The 17,541-nt window shown below is 33.0% G+C and overlaps 1 protein-coding gene across 1 annotated transcript in view; it reads right to left on the bottom strand.

Annotated features, from left to right (window-relative positions):
- Positions 1–9,282: 9,282 nt before the first annotated feature.
- Positions 9,283–17,541, bottom strand: part of LOC128553376 (GDP-L-fucose synthase-like) — a gene marked incomplete at its 5' end in the record, with an annotated part of 54,813 nt that continues 46,554 nt past the window's right edge. The window contains 3 exons of the mRNA XM_053534515.1: positions 9,283–9,470; positions 13,630–13,809; positions 17,341–17,472. Coding sequence (XP_053390490.1) covers positions 9,415–9,470; positions 13,630–13,809; positions 17,341–17,472 — 368 coding nt within the window. The remainder of the gene's footprint in view (positions 9,471–13,629; positions 13,810–17,340; positions 17,473–17,541) is intronic.

The following is a 17,541-nucleotide window of genomic DNA, read 5'->3' as shown; positions in this document are numbered from 1 at the left end:
TCCCATCCCCTGACATAATCCTTCGGGCGTATATTGCCCCGCTTGGCGGAGCACTTGTTATATCTGTATTATCCGCGTTAAAGACTTTGTATTCGTATAACTTTATTGTTTTAATTTGTCAGTAGTGGATGGATGAAGAGATGGACAGCTTTTTTTACTAGATAAATGAACGGAAGATAGGAAAATAATCAAAATAAAAAATCTTCCGATTTATACTGTATTATGGCATAAACATGAATTAAATGAAATTCATTTCTTGTGACAGTTTTCAGTTTATACACTCAATCCGTTAAGTTTTCTTCTACACACAAGGGATGCACAGACATGTACGTAGAAACTAGCCTTCAGACTGTTGGAAAGGTATTTCTAGATATGACCTATCGACTGACTTTATATCCCAGATAACTGTATTTTAATTTTTTATACATTAAAGAAGAGAAATGTTCTGTCTTTGGACTAAATTTCATAAAGAAAATATGGCATCTAGAGTAAGTATAACGTTTTCAAAAAAGGTAGATAATTAAAAAATGGGACGACCTAGATTATGGTTCCTTGTCCCTACACTCCTTCTCACTGACTTCTATCAGTTTGTAAAGTATGAAATCTATCTTGCATAGTATTCGATTTATGCCCCAAAGAAGGTTTAAAAATGGAGATTATTAAAAATGGGACCAACTACAGTTATGGCTCCTTGTCACTGCACTTCCTTTCAATGAGTTCTAACATTGTATAAAGTTACGACTTGGTATCTTCAATACTTATTTAGTTTATCATCCGGTCAAGAAGTGTCAAAAGGGAGATAATTCAAAGGTGTGACCACATAGAGTTATAATTTCTTGTCAAATCAGAGTTATGGGGATTGATTTTCCTTGTGTAGACTTCGATAGTAAATAACTATTTAAAGTTTCAAGTCAAAAGCTTTAATAGTAACAGAGATATTTGAAATTATCAAACATTTTAACAAAATGATCTAAGTTAAAACAGGGCATAATTCTGTCAAAATCCAAATCAGAGTTATGGGGATTGCTTTTCTTGGTGTAGATTTCGATAGTAAATAACTATTTTAAGTTTCAAGTCAATAGCTTCGATAGTAACAGAGATATTTGCCTTTATCAAAAACTTTAACCAAAAATTCTAAGTTAAAAACGGACATAATTCTAACAAAATTCAAATCAGAGTTGTTGGGATTGTTTCTACGCGTGTAGACTTAAATAGTAAATTAGTATTTTAAGATTCAAGTCAATAGCTTTGATAGTAACAAAGATATTTGACTTGATCAAAAAAATTAACAGAAAATTCTTAATTAAAAAGGGGCATAATTCTGTCAAAATCCAAATCAGAGTTATGGGGATTGCTTTTCTTGTTGTAGATTTGAATAGTAAATAATTATGTTAAGTCTCAAGTCAATAGCTTTGATCGTAACAGAGATATTTGACTTTATCAAAAACTTCAACCAAAAATTCTAAGTCAAAAAGGGGCACAATTCTATCAAAATTCAATCAGAGTTATGCGGATAGTTTCTCCTGGTGAAGCCTTTGATGGTAAATAACTATTTTAAGTTTCAAGTCAATAGCTTCGATAGTAACAGAGATATTTGCCTTTATCAAAAACTTGAACCAAAAGTTCTAAGTTAAAAAGGGACATAATTCTAAACAAAATTCAAATCAGAGTTATGGGGATTGTTTCTACGCATGTAGATTAAATAGTAAATTAGTATTTTAGATTCAAGTCAATAGCGTTGATAGTAACAAGATTATTTGACTTGATCAAAAAAATTAACAGAAAATTCTTAATTAAAAAGGGCATAATTCTGTAAAAATTCAATCAGGGTTATGGGGATTGATTTTCCTTGTGTAGACTTCGATACTAAATAAGTATTTTCTGTTTCAAGTCAATTGCTTCCATCAACAGAGATGTTTGACTTTATCAAACATTTTAACCAAAAATTCTAAGTTAAAAAGGGACATAATGCTATCAAAATTCAAACCAGAGTAACGCAGAATGATTTTCCTGGTGTAGACTTCGATAGTAAATCATTATTTTAAGTTTCAAGTTAGTAGCTTTGACAATAACAGAGATATTTGACTTTATAATAAAATTTAACAGAAAATTCTTAATTAAAAAGGGGCATAATTTTGTAAAAATTCAAATCAGAGTTATGAGGATTGTTCTTCCATGTGTAGACTTCGATAGTAAATAACCATTTTTAGTTTCATGTCAATAGCTTTGATAGTAACAGAGATATTTGACTTTATCACAAACTTTAATCAAAAATTCTAAGTTAAAAGGGGCATAATTCTATCAAAATTCAATCAGAGTTATGGGGATTATTTCTCCTGGTGTAGACTTCGATAGTAAATAAATATTATAAGTTTTAAGTCAATAGCTTTGATAGTAACAGAGATATTTGATTTTATCAAAAACTATAACCAAAAAATGCTAAATTAAAAAGGGGCATAATTCTGTAAAAATTCAATCCGAGTTATGGGGATTGTTCTTCCTTGTGTAGACTTTGATAGTAAATAAGTATTTTAAGTTTCAAGTCAATAGCTTTGACAGTAACAGAGATATTTGACTTTATCAAAAATTTTAACCTAACGGAGACGCCGACGCCGACGCCGACGCCGACGCCGGAGAGAGTGCAATAGCTCTACTTTTTCTTCGAAAAGTCGAGCTAAAACAGGCACATCCAAATTTATATCACCTACCGCATAGTGATGATATAATAACTCAAACCCTTTTACCGTTATAAACACTTTTTCATATCGCGCATAATATAATTAAACTATGTTGAGACGGTCCCCTTGAAAAATCTATCGCCTTAGGTGTCCACAGTCCACGTAGACTTAATCCGTAAATGTCTAATAGAGTTGCATATACTGAGTGAATAGCGAACAGTAAAGATTCGGGGCCCGGGTTTTTACGAAAAAATTTACGGTATCTTTTTTTTTTTACTGGGTTTGGGGGGAGCGCAATGGTAATGAGCGAAACCTAAAACGGTGCCCCCCCATTTTGTTTTTTTATTTATTTTTTGAAATCGTAGCGAAGAAAGTATGTACGTTTTTCACAATTGTTAAAAAACTTGGGAAGTTTCTTAAATAAGGGTCTTTACGAAAGTTTTTGGGGTGAAACTCAATCGTTTTCGTGTTTTGCGTTCAAATCGTTTGCCTCCAAGTGACGTTAATTAAATTTGACAAATTATATACTTTGGAGGAAAATTTTAAAAAAAACCAATTTTTTCCGAATTTTTTTGTACGTTACTTTTTAAATACTCATTTTTGGCTCTGTGAAAAAAGACGTTTGGGGTCATATTTGAATTTTTTAATGAATGAATGAATGATTGGGTTTTATGGCAAACCCGCAAAAAAAGGTTTATATCGCCGAAAAAAAAAGAAAATGGACACGCAATTAAAAAGCATATACAAAACTGTTAAAGTAAAAAATATAATATATGTGAAAAAAAATATTAGAAAACATAAAACGGAAAAAAGTTGGGAAAAAAAACAAAAAAAAAAAAATAAGGTTCAGATTTTATATAAAAGCCAATTTTTTTCAAAATTGAAAAATTTTGGGTGTCCAGGAATTTGCTAAACAACTCCTTTAAGGGATTAACATTATGTATGAATTGCGCGTGGATCGAGTCTACGCATCGTTAAAAATTTTTTTAACGAAGCGGGGCTTGAATGGTAAATTCGGTTGTTTTTTATTGTTCTAAAGTAAAAGTCAACCCGAGTATGACCAATTCGACAACGAGAAAGAACAACTTCCCTCCCGGAAAAGATCTTTTTCCCTTGTTGCCATTCACCAAAGTGGGTTTTAATTTCACGAAGTTTATTGAACGAAGCATTGTTCCATGAAGACTGCCTTTAGTTTAAAATGTATTTGTTTTATATTTGGCCTAAAATCGTATATGGTAATTTCAATTTGTTGTTGTAAAAAGTGATTTCTTTGGGGGGCATCGACCCTCATTTCCATAAATCCCGACAGGCTGGGAAACCCAACAAAATAAGTGGATTTCTTAAAAGATAGTTCTTTAAACCCTGGTGGGAATATTTTGAATAAAAAGGGTTTTCCGTATTTGGTTGTAAATTGATTGTAATACTGAAAGTGGTCGGAAAAGATGATAACTTTTCTTCATTATATTCTGAAAAAAAATTTAGGGCCAAATAAATAGCTTTTGCCCAGTAAAAAAAAAATTTGAGGTTTTTTGGGCAAACGTAATTTTAAAGATTCTACAGCTGAAAAATGGAGAAACAAGAACTGAAAAAATTTCCTAAAACGGAATATCAACTTTAAGTTGTAAAAATTTTCTAATGGTCATTGGAAAATCGTCGGTGTGGCTATTTAAAAAAACAGCTTAGTGTGAGCAATTACTTATTTTTGTGTCTGTATGGTCCTGAAAGTAATGTTTGTTTTAGTGTTAATATGTAACGTTTTCAAAATATGTTAGATTTTTTTTCATATTTCAAATATTATTTTTATTTTACAATAAATAATGTATATAAAATTGACTTGTTTGAATTTTTTTTAAATTAAAATTAAACCCTGATTCAAGTACATCGTTTAGTAAAACCGTCTGCCGTAATGCATTGATAAAATTTAATGACCAAAGCTATTAGTTTCGACCCCCACCCCCCCACCCTGTTGTACAACAACAACACCTAGGCGGAAAACGAAGACTTGTATTATTTGTTTGTTTACTTTAATGATAGGTAAAGCTGTCCCCCCCTTTTTAAAAATGTACAAAAGTTGGGAATGCAAAAGATCTTTTGTATGTATGTATTTTTCCGTTATTTAGGTTTTTAATAAAACAAAAATTTTTAAAAATTTCAGATCAAAAATCAGTTCAATAATATAAATTTTTTATAAACCAACCCCTTTTTTTTTTAAAACTTTAAAAATAAACGATACAACCGCTTTCTTTTTGTCTAGAAAAAGGCGTTTTTTTGTCATTTTATACCCCCTTTTTAAAGATAAAATTTTTGTAATTATTAACTCCTGATGCTTTTCCCGAGATTCCAGTTTTGATCGAATGAATGATCTTCTTTCCGCCTTGTTTTCTTTTAAAGAAGCTAGCCTCTGCTATAAGCTTTTTCGAATAAATTAAAATTTTTTTAAATCAAATTACTTAATAGGAAGAACCGTGTTTCGATTAATTGAAAATAATTTATGGTCTCTTTTTTATAAAAAGAATTATATTTAGAAAAAACGGGCAAATTCAGTTTTTTAAAAAATTTAAAACTACTAAAACAAATAAAAATTTTCCCCCTGTCTTCCCTTTCCCCCCATGCAAAAATGAAATTATCGAGTCGGTACTTCACCGATGTTACGCCCCCGGAAAAATGAACGGCGCAAACGTTTCCCCACTGATTGGGCGGAAAAATTATCTAAAAATCATGCATTAAAGATCCCCCTTAATTTTCGCTAAATTTTTGTTAATTTTGGGATTCATCAAGGGTTTTGATTCCCAGGCTAGGGTTTCATGGGCTATGGTTTTTTTATTTATCCTCTAAAATTTGTTAAATGCAACAATTATTATCACTTAAAGTTGCAGTAAAACTGTCCCCCATAAATTATGTACAGTTTATTTTCGTGGGTGGGTAAATCATGTAAAGCTTATTAGCTTTTTTGAAAAGGTTTTGTTATCGATTGTGTTTTTTTTCATAAAATCAATTTTGTCCTAATATTGGTCTTGCAGTCATTAATCTTGCAAAATTTTTCGAGCGTTTTCGTTATTTACGCAATATTGTATTTTAAAAGTTAATCCCTGTCACGGTGGGTTGACTTCCCCCCACGTTACCCCGGTTATCATTTTTTTTAAAGTAAAGTAATGAAGTTTTCGCTACCTGTTTTATTTTTATGAATTTTATTTTTTTCTCTTAAAGTATTTTTTTCAGTAAGCATGGCAGGGAAAATTTTTTTTTTTTTGTCCAGAAAATTTTTTAATAGTCCACTTTTTTTACAAGGTTGAATATATAACTTTTAAAAAAAAGAACCATAAATATCCGATACGTTTGACAAATAAGTGGTAAGTTTGCAAATAAAATTTTGGGGAAAAGGTATGGCAAAAACTCGAACCCACTACCCAGATATTGGCAGCTAAATGCTTTGTCCGCTCAGCAACCTGCACATGCGACAGTATAATATCAACTAAGAATTATATATGTAATATTTGTATCGCTATCTATGTTTGGACATTGAAAATAAATTTACGAAATATACGAAATATTCATGAGTGCTAGGTCAATACTAAAGGACACTACACCAACGAGAAATAAAATAGCCTTGAAACAGTGTATACTACGGTGGCACAGAGGGGACATAGGAAACATTTTATTTATCACGTGCGCACGTGTTAGCACCACATTCGCACATGTTAGCTACTACATGCGAATGTGTTGATTAACACGTGCGCACGTGATAACTATCTTAGCTAACACGTTCGCATGTGATAGCTATCACGTTCGCAGTTGTAAGCTGACACGTGTGAACATGAAAAATGACCAACGAAACTAGTCGAGATATCAGCCTTTTTTAAAAAAAAAAAAACAACAAAAAACAAAAAAAAAACAACACTTACTTCGTAAATTACAGGTAGCTATTAAATAACACTTCCTTATGAAAAACATCCATTTAGAGAAAAATGCAGATCTTTCACGCTTTTTCATTGGTCAGCTAACACGTGCGCACGTGAAACATATACGGGAAATATACGTCCCGTATTTTCGCAATATACGAATTTATGTATTCCCGTACACCAGACATATACGGGAAATATACGGTGTTGTATACGATCAGAATAGAATAACCCTTTTTAGAAATTCCCGTATTTCAATAATATACGGGGTATCGTATACTAAGAATTTCGTTTTTCATAGTATACCGAAATCCGTATTTTATTAGTATACGGACTTTTAAATATACAAGCCCCGTACACGCCCGTATTTTAGTTTTCCCGTATTTCTTCCCGTATATAGGTAATATACGGGATCCCGTACACTCCCGTATATTAACTCTCTTTTCGCAGTGTATTGGATAATAAAATGTGAAAAGATCCTTTGAAAGCAAAGAATGCAGTCAAGCAGAATAATAGCAGACTCGGTATGATTGAGTGTGTTCAAATCATTGTAAGTTATGTGTGCATCTATATCTTCTCTGCACATGGAATAAAAATAGTCAAATTTTTAAATAAAAAAGGAATTTCAGAGAAACCTAATTACAATAAAATAAGTCTAAGAGTATCTTATTTCAACTATATACAATACAACAAAATTTCTATGTAACCTCCGTAAGATAATATCTTCTCCGTAACAGAATAAAACAAGTGGTCGTCAAAAACACTTTTTTTTAAATATAAAGTTTTAAATATTACATAATGACGAGGACATTACTGGAACCGGAAGGAGTCATATAGTGCACAGTAACTAAACAAGGACAACATGAATTCTATCTCACTATCTCACCGTAACTGTATTGTGGGGGGTGGGCGGGAAATCAAAGCCTGTATCACTTTCCTACGGATAAGATAGTCAGAAAAATATATATTTCACGAATCTTTGTCAGATTTGTCATGTCTCTTTCGCCAAACTTGTTTGAAATTTGAAAGTTGCACTGGAATTTACGAACACGTTATCTCTTCCGTAACGGACTCGTTTAAAGAGGCAGACTTATTGTATGTTATGCATTGTTTTACATTCATTTCAAACTGGAAAGGCAGAGAAAACACATTCTAACACCGTAAAACCTAATCGCATGCACATCATGTATTAGAATTACTCTTTTGTATATATTTATGAACTTACCTCATTTACTGGAAATACTCTTCCGTCAATAATTTTCAAATTACACTTAAACGTCTTTGCAGATTAGCCTCTGCTTCCTTCGTGACTCATGTGAACGACCTTTTTTGGTGTGTGTTTTTTCGCATTTCAGTAGGCATTTAAAAACGGCTAAGATGTTATATTACGGAAGGGATAAGTTACGGAAGAGATAAAATTATTTGAATACCTGATACCCCTTAGACCCTTGATGGCGTGTACTGAAACCTAGCTTTCATACTGATGCATTCAAGGTATATGATACAGACATAGAGGGAAAACACCATTGTTATCATATTGGAAGAAGCCCCCGTTACGGAGGAGAAATTTTAAATCGCGACAAAATATAGATGAACTTGAAACGATTGTATCAGAAATATTTACTCATCAGAAAGTAACTAGGGAGTTGTTTTAATAAAGCAGAATAATTTGACGGCAGTTTGTATCACTTTTATCTCATCTATACCTGTTTCAAAATACTTTGTAAATATATTAGTTACGGTAGGTGAGACTGTTTTGGGCGACAGTAATATGTATGACCGTGATGAATGCATTTTGTGTTTATACTATTGAAAATGTCCTTCCGCTATTACAATAAACCCACTTTCAAAATACTGCATGTAGGTTTGGTGCACCGATGTACTCTTGTGCTATTAACAGAGTTAGTATTTGGTTCAGTATACTTGGCGACATAGCAGAAATGAGCAGAATGCTTATATTTTACATCCTACTGCACATAGAAAGTAGAAAAATAGATCGTCTGAAGGTATTAAAATATAAATCATACACCATTGCAAGAATGCAGGCGACAAGGGATTTTCTAAAATGGGTCAAATTTTTGGTTTCGACTGGTGGAATTTTTAAACAAATTTATTCAATTGTTTTTAACTAGAAAATTAAAATTAGTTTGTAAAGCTTTCAATTTTGTCTTTGAAAATTAAATATGTCTTTTTTGTTAAGACTGGACGAAAAATAAGCATGTGGGCAAGTTCTGAAAATCAAAGATATAAGGTCGTAAAAGGATATAAGATACAATTTGTACAGCTGTAGCCGGATTTTAGTCAATAACAGCAACAATTATTTTGCAACGAAAATAAAAAAAATTGAAATTACCGAAAACTTAGACAGCATTTTGCATGGTGGTAATCTTTAATGAATTGTTAAGTCATGGGAAAGATAAAACTCATTTGTTGATTAGGAAGCAAAATGATTGTCTTATTCGCTGTCCTATGGCTAAAGATATTCCTTTTGCTTTCAAAAACATAAATGAAAATACTCATTCTGGTGGTAAAATTGAACATATATGGGGACCCTTTCTTTGATATAGATTTCACATATATTTTTAATTATCTAACATATGAGCTCATTTCTTTACTTTTGCTGCAATGGTAGAATATAATTTTATTAAGAAAAGTACAGTGCTGCCCTTCAAACTTTTGTTTTGAAAATATAATGAAAACTCTCCTAACATTTCCTACTTCATATCGATAATGTCTACATCAATAATTTTACAGATTATAGGGATCCCAATATATACATTTCATCCTCAGTCCATAGATAACACAACAGCAATAAGTTCACTTGTATAAATGTGCTTCTATTTTCTTGCCTGATTGTAGTTTTTAATGAACCAGTCACATGTTTCTTTCACAGCTGAAAAACAAAAATCATCAGTGATCAATTTTAAATGGTGAAAACAAGTGAATGAGCGCAATACAAAGTCCCCTACTGGAAGGTAACTAATTGTCTTTACTGCAGTATAAAATAACGATGCAATATTTGTCAATGATGTTTTGTTTGCTTAGGATTTTACGCCATTTTTAAACAGTATTGTAGTTATGTAAAGGCAGTACATTAGCCTAACAAGTGGTCCTTGGTTCTGTACCAGTACAAGCCTATTCTCCGTAAGTAACCACCAAGTTCCTTTCATGAATCAGAAGTGAGGCGAAGGATTTCAGACACAATGTATATTATCAAATCGTTACGCCTCGACACCGCAATCCAATATGTGATGGCCCTATTGAGCTTTATAGATAGATAGATAGATAGATACACACTGATGAGCCATTCGCGGCGAAACTAGTTTGTGACTATTCTATCAAAATTTAGGAAAATCCAAGCGTATCTACAAGTTGTCATATATATATATATATATATATATATATATATATATATATATATATATATATATATATATTGTAGAATGCTTTTAACATCTATAAATATAAAAGAATATTTGATTTCCATTTGATAACATTTCTTGTAGTAAATGTTGGGACAATATTAAAGATTTAACAAATCATCATATTAGAGGGAACTTATTCTGAAGAAAATAAACAAACAAATAAATAATTTTAATTGGGTCCATATGTCACATGAGCTTATACGAGTAGGAAAATATATCTATCAACCTTGGACCTCTGACAGTGTCATTGACCTTTAAGTTAGGGATAAGGTAATATTAATCCCTTAATGAATGACATAATTTTTGACCACTTTCCAAGTGTGACCATGACCGTTAGTAAAGGATCTGGGTGTAACGCATGACATGTCGTCTTTTTATGGGGTATAGTTTTGAAAAGGTATATCAAAATCCCTTTAAGAATTGCGGAGTTACAGACCGGACAGGAAAATGCCCTGCTTGCCTTTGACCTCCAGGTGTGACATTAACCTTTCAGCAGGTTTCGCGCTCGAGACGTCAGCTTATCCAGGGAAATAGTTGTGTCATTTAAATTCTGTTTTGTATGACAACGTTATGGACCGTACAGGAAAAACAAACTATTGAAATTTGATTTCCAAGTGCGACCTTGACCCTTGAGTAAGGTATCTGGATTTTGCGCATGTCACGGGAATATGCCATGTGATATTATACTCTTTTGAGGGATGACAGAGTTCTGGACGGGACACGAAACATAACCTATCTATGCTATCTAATGCTAACATTTGACTGCCAAACGTGACATTGTCTTTTAAGCTAGGTGTCTGAAAGTTGTGCATAATATATCGGCTTATTTTTGGATACTTTTAAGATGAAATAATTATAAAATTGCTTCATTGATTGTTCAGTAAAAAAGAACGGACAGAAAAAAAAAAGTTGCAAGAATTTGACATCCAGGTGTGACCTTGACCTCTGACCTAGGCTTCTGTGTTTTGCTCCTGACACGTTGTCTCATCTTGGGAAACAGCTTCGCCCAGTAATATTAAGGTATGGCCAACGTAATAGTGTACCCCCTTTTTAAGAGTATTCAATTCCTACAATAAATCTACTTTGACTAAACATTTTCAGGGACCATAGGTTCAAGCCCAACGGGGACCAATTTTCGCCCCCCCCCCCTTATATTCCTTTCTTCTAGTAAGTGTTTACTTTTGTCAAGGCTTAATATTGATTTATTGTACAAAAGTGAAAAAAAATGATAAGTGATTTCTTGCTGTTCAAAGTGAATTTACCTCTGAACTAGAAGGGAGCAGAATTAGACATCTTAACAAATACTGCGTTATATACGGTAAAAGTTCTCTATTTTGCCTTTACTCTTTAGAATACATATTGTGGAAGAAATATAGGTAGGTGTTATTTTGAATGAAATTAGCAAAATTTAAAACAGTCAAAATAGCAAAACTGATAGATATAAAGTGGCACGGTAAAAGCTGTTTAAATTTTGCGTACCAAAAAAACAAAGACAAATATCAAACAGGGAATGCCACAGCACGCAGACGCGCACACCACAAACACACACACGCGCGCACAAACAAAGTCAACACACGAGGACAAAACGAACAACCAAAGGAACACAGTGGGGCACCGCCTTGGAACGGACAGTGGCAAAAACAACACTGGGGAGCTTAAACGGGTTTATGGTGCGCACCCAACCTCACTTTTAACGCCCCCCCCCCACCATGTTCCAAAGACACGGGACAGTGTAAATAAAAGTAATCCCCTCCAGGTGAATCTCTAACACACGTAATGGAAACAAAAAGGTATGGCATGTAAAACACAAAAATGCTCGTGTATAAATATATAAAAATCAAACCTTTAGAACCAAAAACGTATGTACACAATGCCTTTTCAGAAGACAGAGCAACAAGAGAAACACCCTTAAGGGCCCGACGAAACAGGCCAGAAGACAGATATCAAAACAGTTCAGTCCTGGTTAGATTTAAAACTGCTTATCATAGAGTCCTCCCCCTCTTCCGTCAGACACAATCAAAGAGGGAAGCGTAGTGTCCAACTGTAAACGGGTTGAACACTAAACATGCGGTATGTCTCAAAACGGTTGGGTCGTAACTTCTTTTAATAAAACGTTTTCTAATTTTACCAAATACATTTGGAAAATTACCATGACCCAATATCTTACGAAGTTTAGAAATACCTTCTCGCAGAAGTGTCTTTAAATTACTATTGAATTTTAAAACTAAATCAGAATTACGATAGTAAAATTTAGCAAAATATTTACGCAATTTGTAATAACGGTAGCCTTGCTGAAGAAGTTTACTTGTAATATATAGATTACGTTCATTGAAATGCTTGGCATGACTACACGCTCTGGCAAACCGAAATATTTGAGAAATATATACCCCATAAGATGCAGCCTGAGGTACATCCCCATCCAAATGAGGAAAATTTACAATACTAAAGTTAAAATTATCCCTCTTGTCATAAATTTTGGTATGTATAATATTGTCATAAATAGAGAGATGTAAATCTAAAAACGAAGCACCATTATCCGAATTGTTAGTTTTAATTAACTGAAGCTCCTTAGGATAAATAGTACCCACCAATTGACCAAAAAACGGATTATCCATATTAAGAATATCATCCAGATAACGTGATGTATTATTAAATGCAGTTATAATATCTGCCTGCGTATCTGGAGAAAGGCTCAACATAAAGTCTCTTTCATAACAATATAAAAACAAATCTGCGACAAGGGATGCACAATTTGTTCCCATGGGAATACCAACTACTTGTCTAAAAACTGCATTCCCAAACCTGATGTAAATGTTGTTCAATAAAAAGGAAAGGGCTTTACAAACCTCGTCACAGGTCCACATTGTATAATGTTTAATAATATTGCTAGTAAAAAAAGCTTTACAAGTCTCTCACTGGATACAGTATATTGCTGTGTAACATTGTTTTGAACATTTAAAATATTCACCATTATGTGGGTCATACCTTCAAATCCCTTGATGAATAAAAAAGTTATTGACCGGACACAAAATTGCTCACGGACTGAAAAGCGATAACCTATAGTACCCAAATGTTTTACTCATAATTTCAATGATTTTTCTTGCAAACTGTCACATGTGTACACAAAATAAGATGTGCAATAATCTCAGAAAATGCCTATATTTCATGAGTCTATGGTATGCTATTAAAGGATAAAGAACTGGATTTGTAACTCTAGCCAAGCTGTCAGAAAAAAAATCGAAAGTTATAACAGTGTCTAAAATATTTACAAAAACAAAGGGTCGACCTATTAAAAAGTAGCAAAGCTTATATCTCTTTATCACACAGAATATGCATCGCTGAAATAATAAAAATAATGATAAAATCTATGTATATACATCATTATGTACAATCGCATAACGCCCGACACCTTCTTCAGTGTATTGTTTTGGTAATATTCAGATATGATCTGCAAAATTAAGGTTGGCATTTATGGCTCTTTTTTTTTCGTTTACGATTGCAGTGTAGTGTCTGACTTGGTTTGTCCCTTTTGGGATTTTACCTAAAATCACAAGAGCTCTTTCAAAAAATTACTGGAACAGTATCATTGCTTGAACATGTAAAAATATCTGAATAACTGAGACTGACCTTCATCAAATGAAGTAAATTCAAAATTCGGAAGGTATCGTCTAAGCTTAGCATTCGATACTGTTTTTCTAAATTGACCGTCACTCTTGCTTGTGTCATAAATTACTTTCCCATTAAACTGCATATGTTTTATGATATAACAGGAAGCCTCCTTTATGCTGATTTCGTCCTTCTCTCCAACTGTAGAATAAAGGAAAGTATCAAAGTGAAAGAATCAACACTACTTTTGTTACACGACATATTTTGAAAACACCATTCCTTTTAACATCCAATCACACAATCGTGAAGGCTGGAAAGTATTGCTAAATATGTTTTTTTTTTCTAAAATTGAAAAAGTCAAAATAAAATATGTAAATTCTCTTTTGCATTTTCGGCTTAACAATAGAGCAGACATCTGGTTTAATTGCTTACGTTAAAGATATAAATATTTAAAGAATATATCATTGGTCGTCGGTGAAGATCGTAAAATCCCGACCCGAGGGCGCACCGCTCAAGTCGGTAACGAGGCTGAGCCGAGTTTCCTATTTGAGAGGTTTCGCCCCAGGATTAGGATTTCCGATCTCCACCGAAGACCAAATGATGGATTCTATTTCTCACTTACCATAACAGAAACAATAAAATGTGGAACTATTTTATGTCGCGCATTAAGTCATAACGTAATGAAGCCTAATTACGCATAGATTCGACTGTTTAGTGAGGTCAACAGTTAATTCGACCATTTTAAGAAAAAACAAAACAGCGTTTAACGTTTGAAATATGTAACAATCAAAAAGAAAACACGTCATGCTATGCAACAACAACTATGCTCTTGGGCGTCAGATATGAAATTGATGTGTTGAGTTATTTTTAGATTACACGGCATATAATACATGAAGATCTACAGCTGCAAACAACATAAACGAAGCTGAATGCTTTCACTGGTCAATGTGTGGCCTCTTTGGCTGGTCAGTATGCAGAGTAATATTGAATGTGCCACATATATTCGAATTTCCAAAATTGGAGCTCAGTGCACGGTTGTTTTCAATGTTAAACGAGGATGTTTCTTGCGACTGGGATATGTGTACTTGTGAGCTTCGCGTTGGTGTTGAATGGTGGAGATCTTCTGGCTGATTTAAACTGTAACTATTGATTCTAATAGATTCTCTATAAAGTCATGGCCACTTGATGACAATATTCTGGACATATTTTGCTGATGCCTGTAGTTGTTGAGAGAACGTGGATTTTTATGACCAGTTACATTGGCTGCTTGATCTTTTGGAACGTAATTGTTCAAAAGGTTCTGGAACAAATGCTTTCTGACACAAGTGTTTGTCAGACGTTTGTTTTTACAACTAGGTAAGTTGGCCTTTTCAGTCATTTTTGTCATAAGATTGTGTACTTTCTTTACTCCAATGGAATGTGAAATGAACCACCTTTCATGCTCTGCTTGTTGCTCACTGTTTGTTACTGTAGCTAAATAGAAGGGGTTGTCATCACTTTGCATTTCATATTAAGGTCGTTTGCTGGCATACTTCTTTTACATCATTACGGGGGACCTGTTTTTATGTCCGGTAGCATATATGATTGGATTTGTTGCCCTGACATTTCGAATGTCTTCACCAGTGCGCGTTTTTTGTTTGGCGTTCATAAATTTCAATATAGTTCTCGAAGTTCAAATCTCCCAGGATAAGTTTCTATGTTCAGCAGCATCATGTGTAAAATCTCAAACTTTTTACTAAAATAAAGGTATTAAATCGATATAATATTTTAATAAAATTTCAAGATTTTGTTGTTTGTAGCATCATCTCGGGCATGTGCAGTGACAAATCTTTATTTTGTTTCTAAAATAGCGTAATATTTATTTCTAAAGTCACTATATATTCATTGTAAAGATATTCTGTTATACCCAAGTGGAAACTGGCAGGTACTCGAAAATGCAGCTCTCTGATTGGTCAATTAGAACCCCTTATGTACTGTGATGTCATGATAAAGTTATGAATAGCATTTTATTGGAACATGGGGGAATTTTGAAAATATCTAGGAAAAAATTCTTTAATTCTACATGTGTTTTATGTTTCAAAATAAGCACGTCTGAAATGTAACTGGGTGAAGGAAATATCTTTATTGTCAATTAGAAAAATAAAAATTTAGACAATGATCGCAGTTTGCATTTTATAAGCTTAAAGTTAGTGATAAATTTAAACTGAATCCTACATTTGTATTGTCCAAGGTGATGTTTTTCGTAAAAAAAATGAGTACAGATAATTCAATCAGCTTGCATTTGTTTGTCATTATTTTTAGATAAAGTACTTTGCGCAAGAAAAGCTGCCAGTGGACCTAAGCTGCTAGTTTCCGTCTCCGACCTGTGTACGAAAACTTTTAAGAATGCACAGACAATTAGACAAGTCAATTTGACATAACACTGAAAACAGAATGAATATGGTAAAAGAAAGTATCTCACTATATATCTTACGTTCTTGTTGATTTTTATTAAGGACTACAACGAATAGCATTTTTGGTATTCGTATATTCAGTCAACATTTCGAACGAATAATTGAATATTCTGTCAAACTTTTATGTGTTTAACATACATCGACTCGTAGCAATTTTCTTTCGTTTTTCCCGGAAATTGTTTTGACATTGACCAAAAAAGACTGACCAATCGTTCGCATCTCTTGTTCAACTTTTGAGGAAAATGAACCACCAAATCCGTTATTTGCCTTCAGTTAGTTTATGAATCTTATTTCTCAATAGAATGTAGCCACTACATATGTAAAGATCACGGCACACAAGTTAATGCAGCCGACTGCTTGGCAGATGATCGCGTGAAATACTTCCAACCGAAATAACTCGTAGGTTGCAGTTTGACAGTAGAATAACGTGATAAATTGAAGTATATTTTCAATCAAATTAGGGCGATATGAAATATTTGGTTGAATACACTGTTTTTGTCTAAAAATTAAGTACTAAATTAAAATGTTAGCTTAACGAGATGCATTTACTCGTAACATTTTGAGAAAACTATTTTCATAGCCATATTGATTAGATGATACGATTTACTTACAAAAATAATAATTATGCATTGCATAGGACATGTTTTATAGACTTCTTGGAAGTTTCCTTATTCAAATATATCTTTGATGGCCTATAACTTAAATTCGAGTGATAAGATCAAGTGATGTTCGGTCTTTTTAATAATCAGCATTTTGCACCTATTGCGTCTGATAAAGATTACTTAAAGGACACTAATTAGCGGTGACCACTACTATAGGTACAATTTCATAGTGAAGGACAATTTCGGCACGCATATATACACAATGACAAGTCTTAGAATCATGGAAGTAATTTTCTCAAGGGTTTGGCTAAAAAATATAAAAACATTGTTGTACTTTCATTTTGCATGAATTTATTTGTCATGATCTAGATTTGTTCTCGAATATTTAAATAGTGAAACAGTATTCGAATATTTTCGTAATGAATGAATATTCGAATATTCATTGCCATCCCTAACTTTTACAGCATTTACTTTTATGCAAACATGCAAACAATCCAATTAGTATAAAATTCATACAGTTGTAACCATCAGAAAACAAGACTGGAGAATGGTATTAAACGATACATAATACATACCCTGTCTTCAAAGATTTTTCATAAATATTGAAAATAACCACTGCATTATAGTGAGTAAGCGGAGGATAAAAGAAATCATCATCTAAATTATGTAATGTGTACCTGATAAAATGATAGGTTCCACTTCGTTGTACTCTCTTAGTGCCCAGATGATAAGTTTCGCCAAGTCACGGGAATAAATGAATTGTCGTAAAGGTTTACCTGTCCCGTAGACGACTAAATCGGTGTTTTCACCTGAATACATTTTTACAAAGCAAACGCTTTATTATGTGGGATGTAATCAACTTATACTTCAAAACTCTA

Source organism: Mercenaria mercenaria, unplaced genomic scaffold, assembly GCF_021730395.1.
Source record: "Mercenaria mercenaria strain notata unplaced genomic scaffold, MADL_Memer_1 contig_3757, whole genome shotgun sequence".
NCBI lineage: Eukaryota > Metazoa > Mollusca > Bivalvia > Venerida > Veneridae > Mercenaria > Mercenaria mercenaria.
The sequence above is the reverse complement of the archived record's forward strand: the minus strand, read 5'-3'. Positions and strand labels throughout refer to the sequence as shown.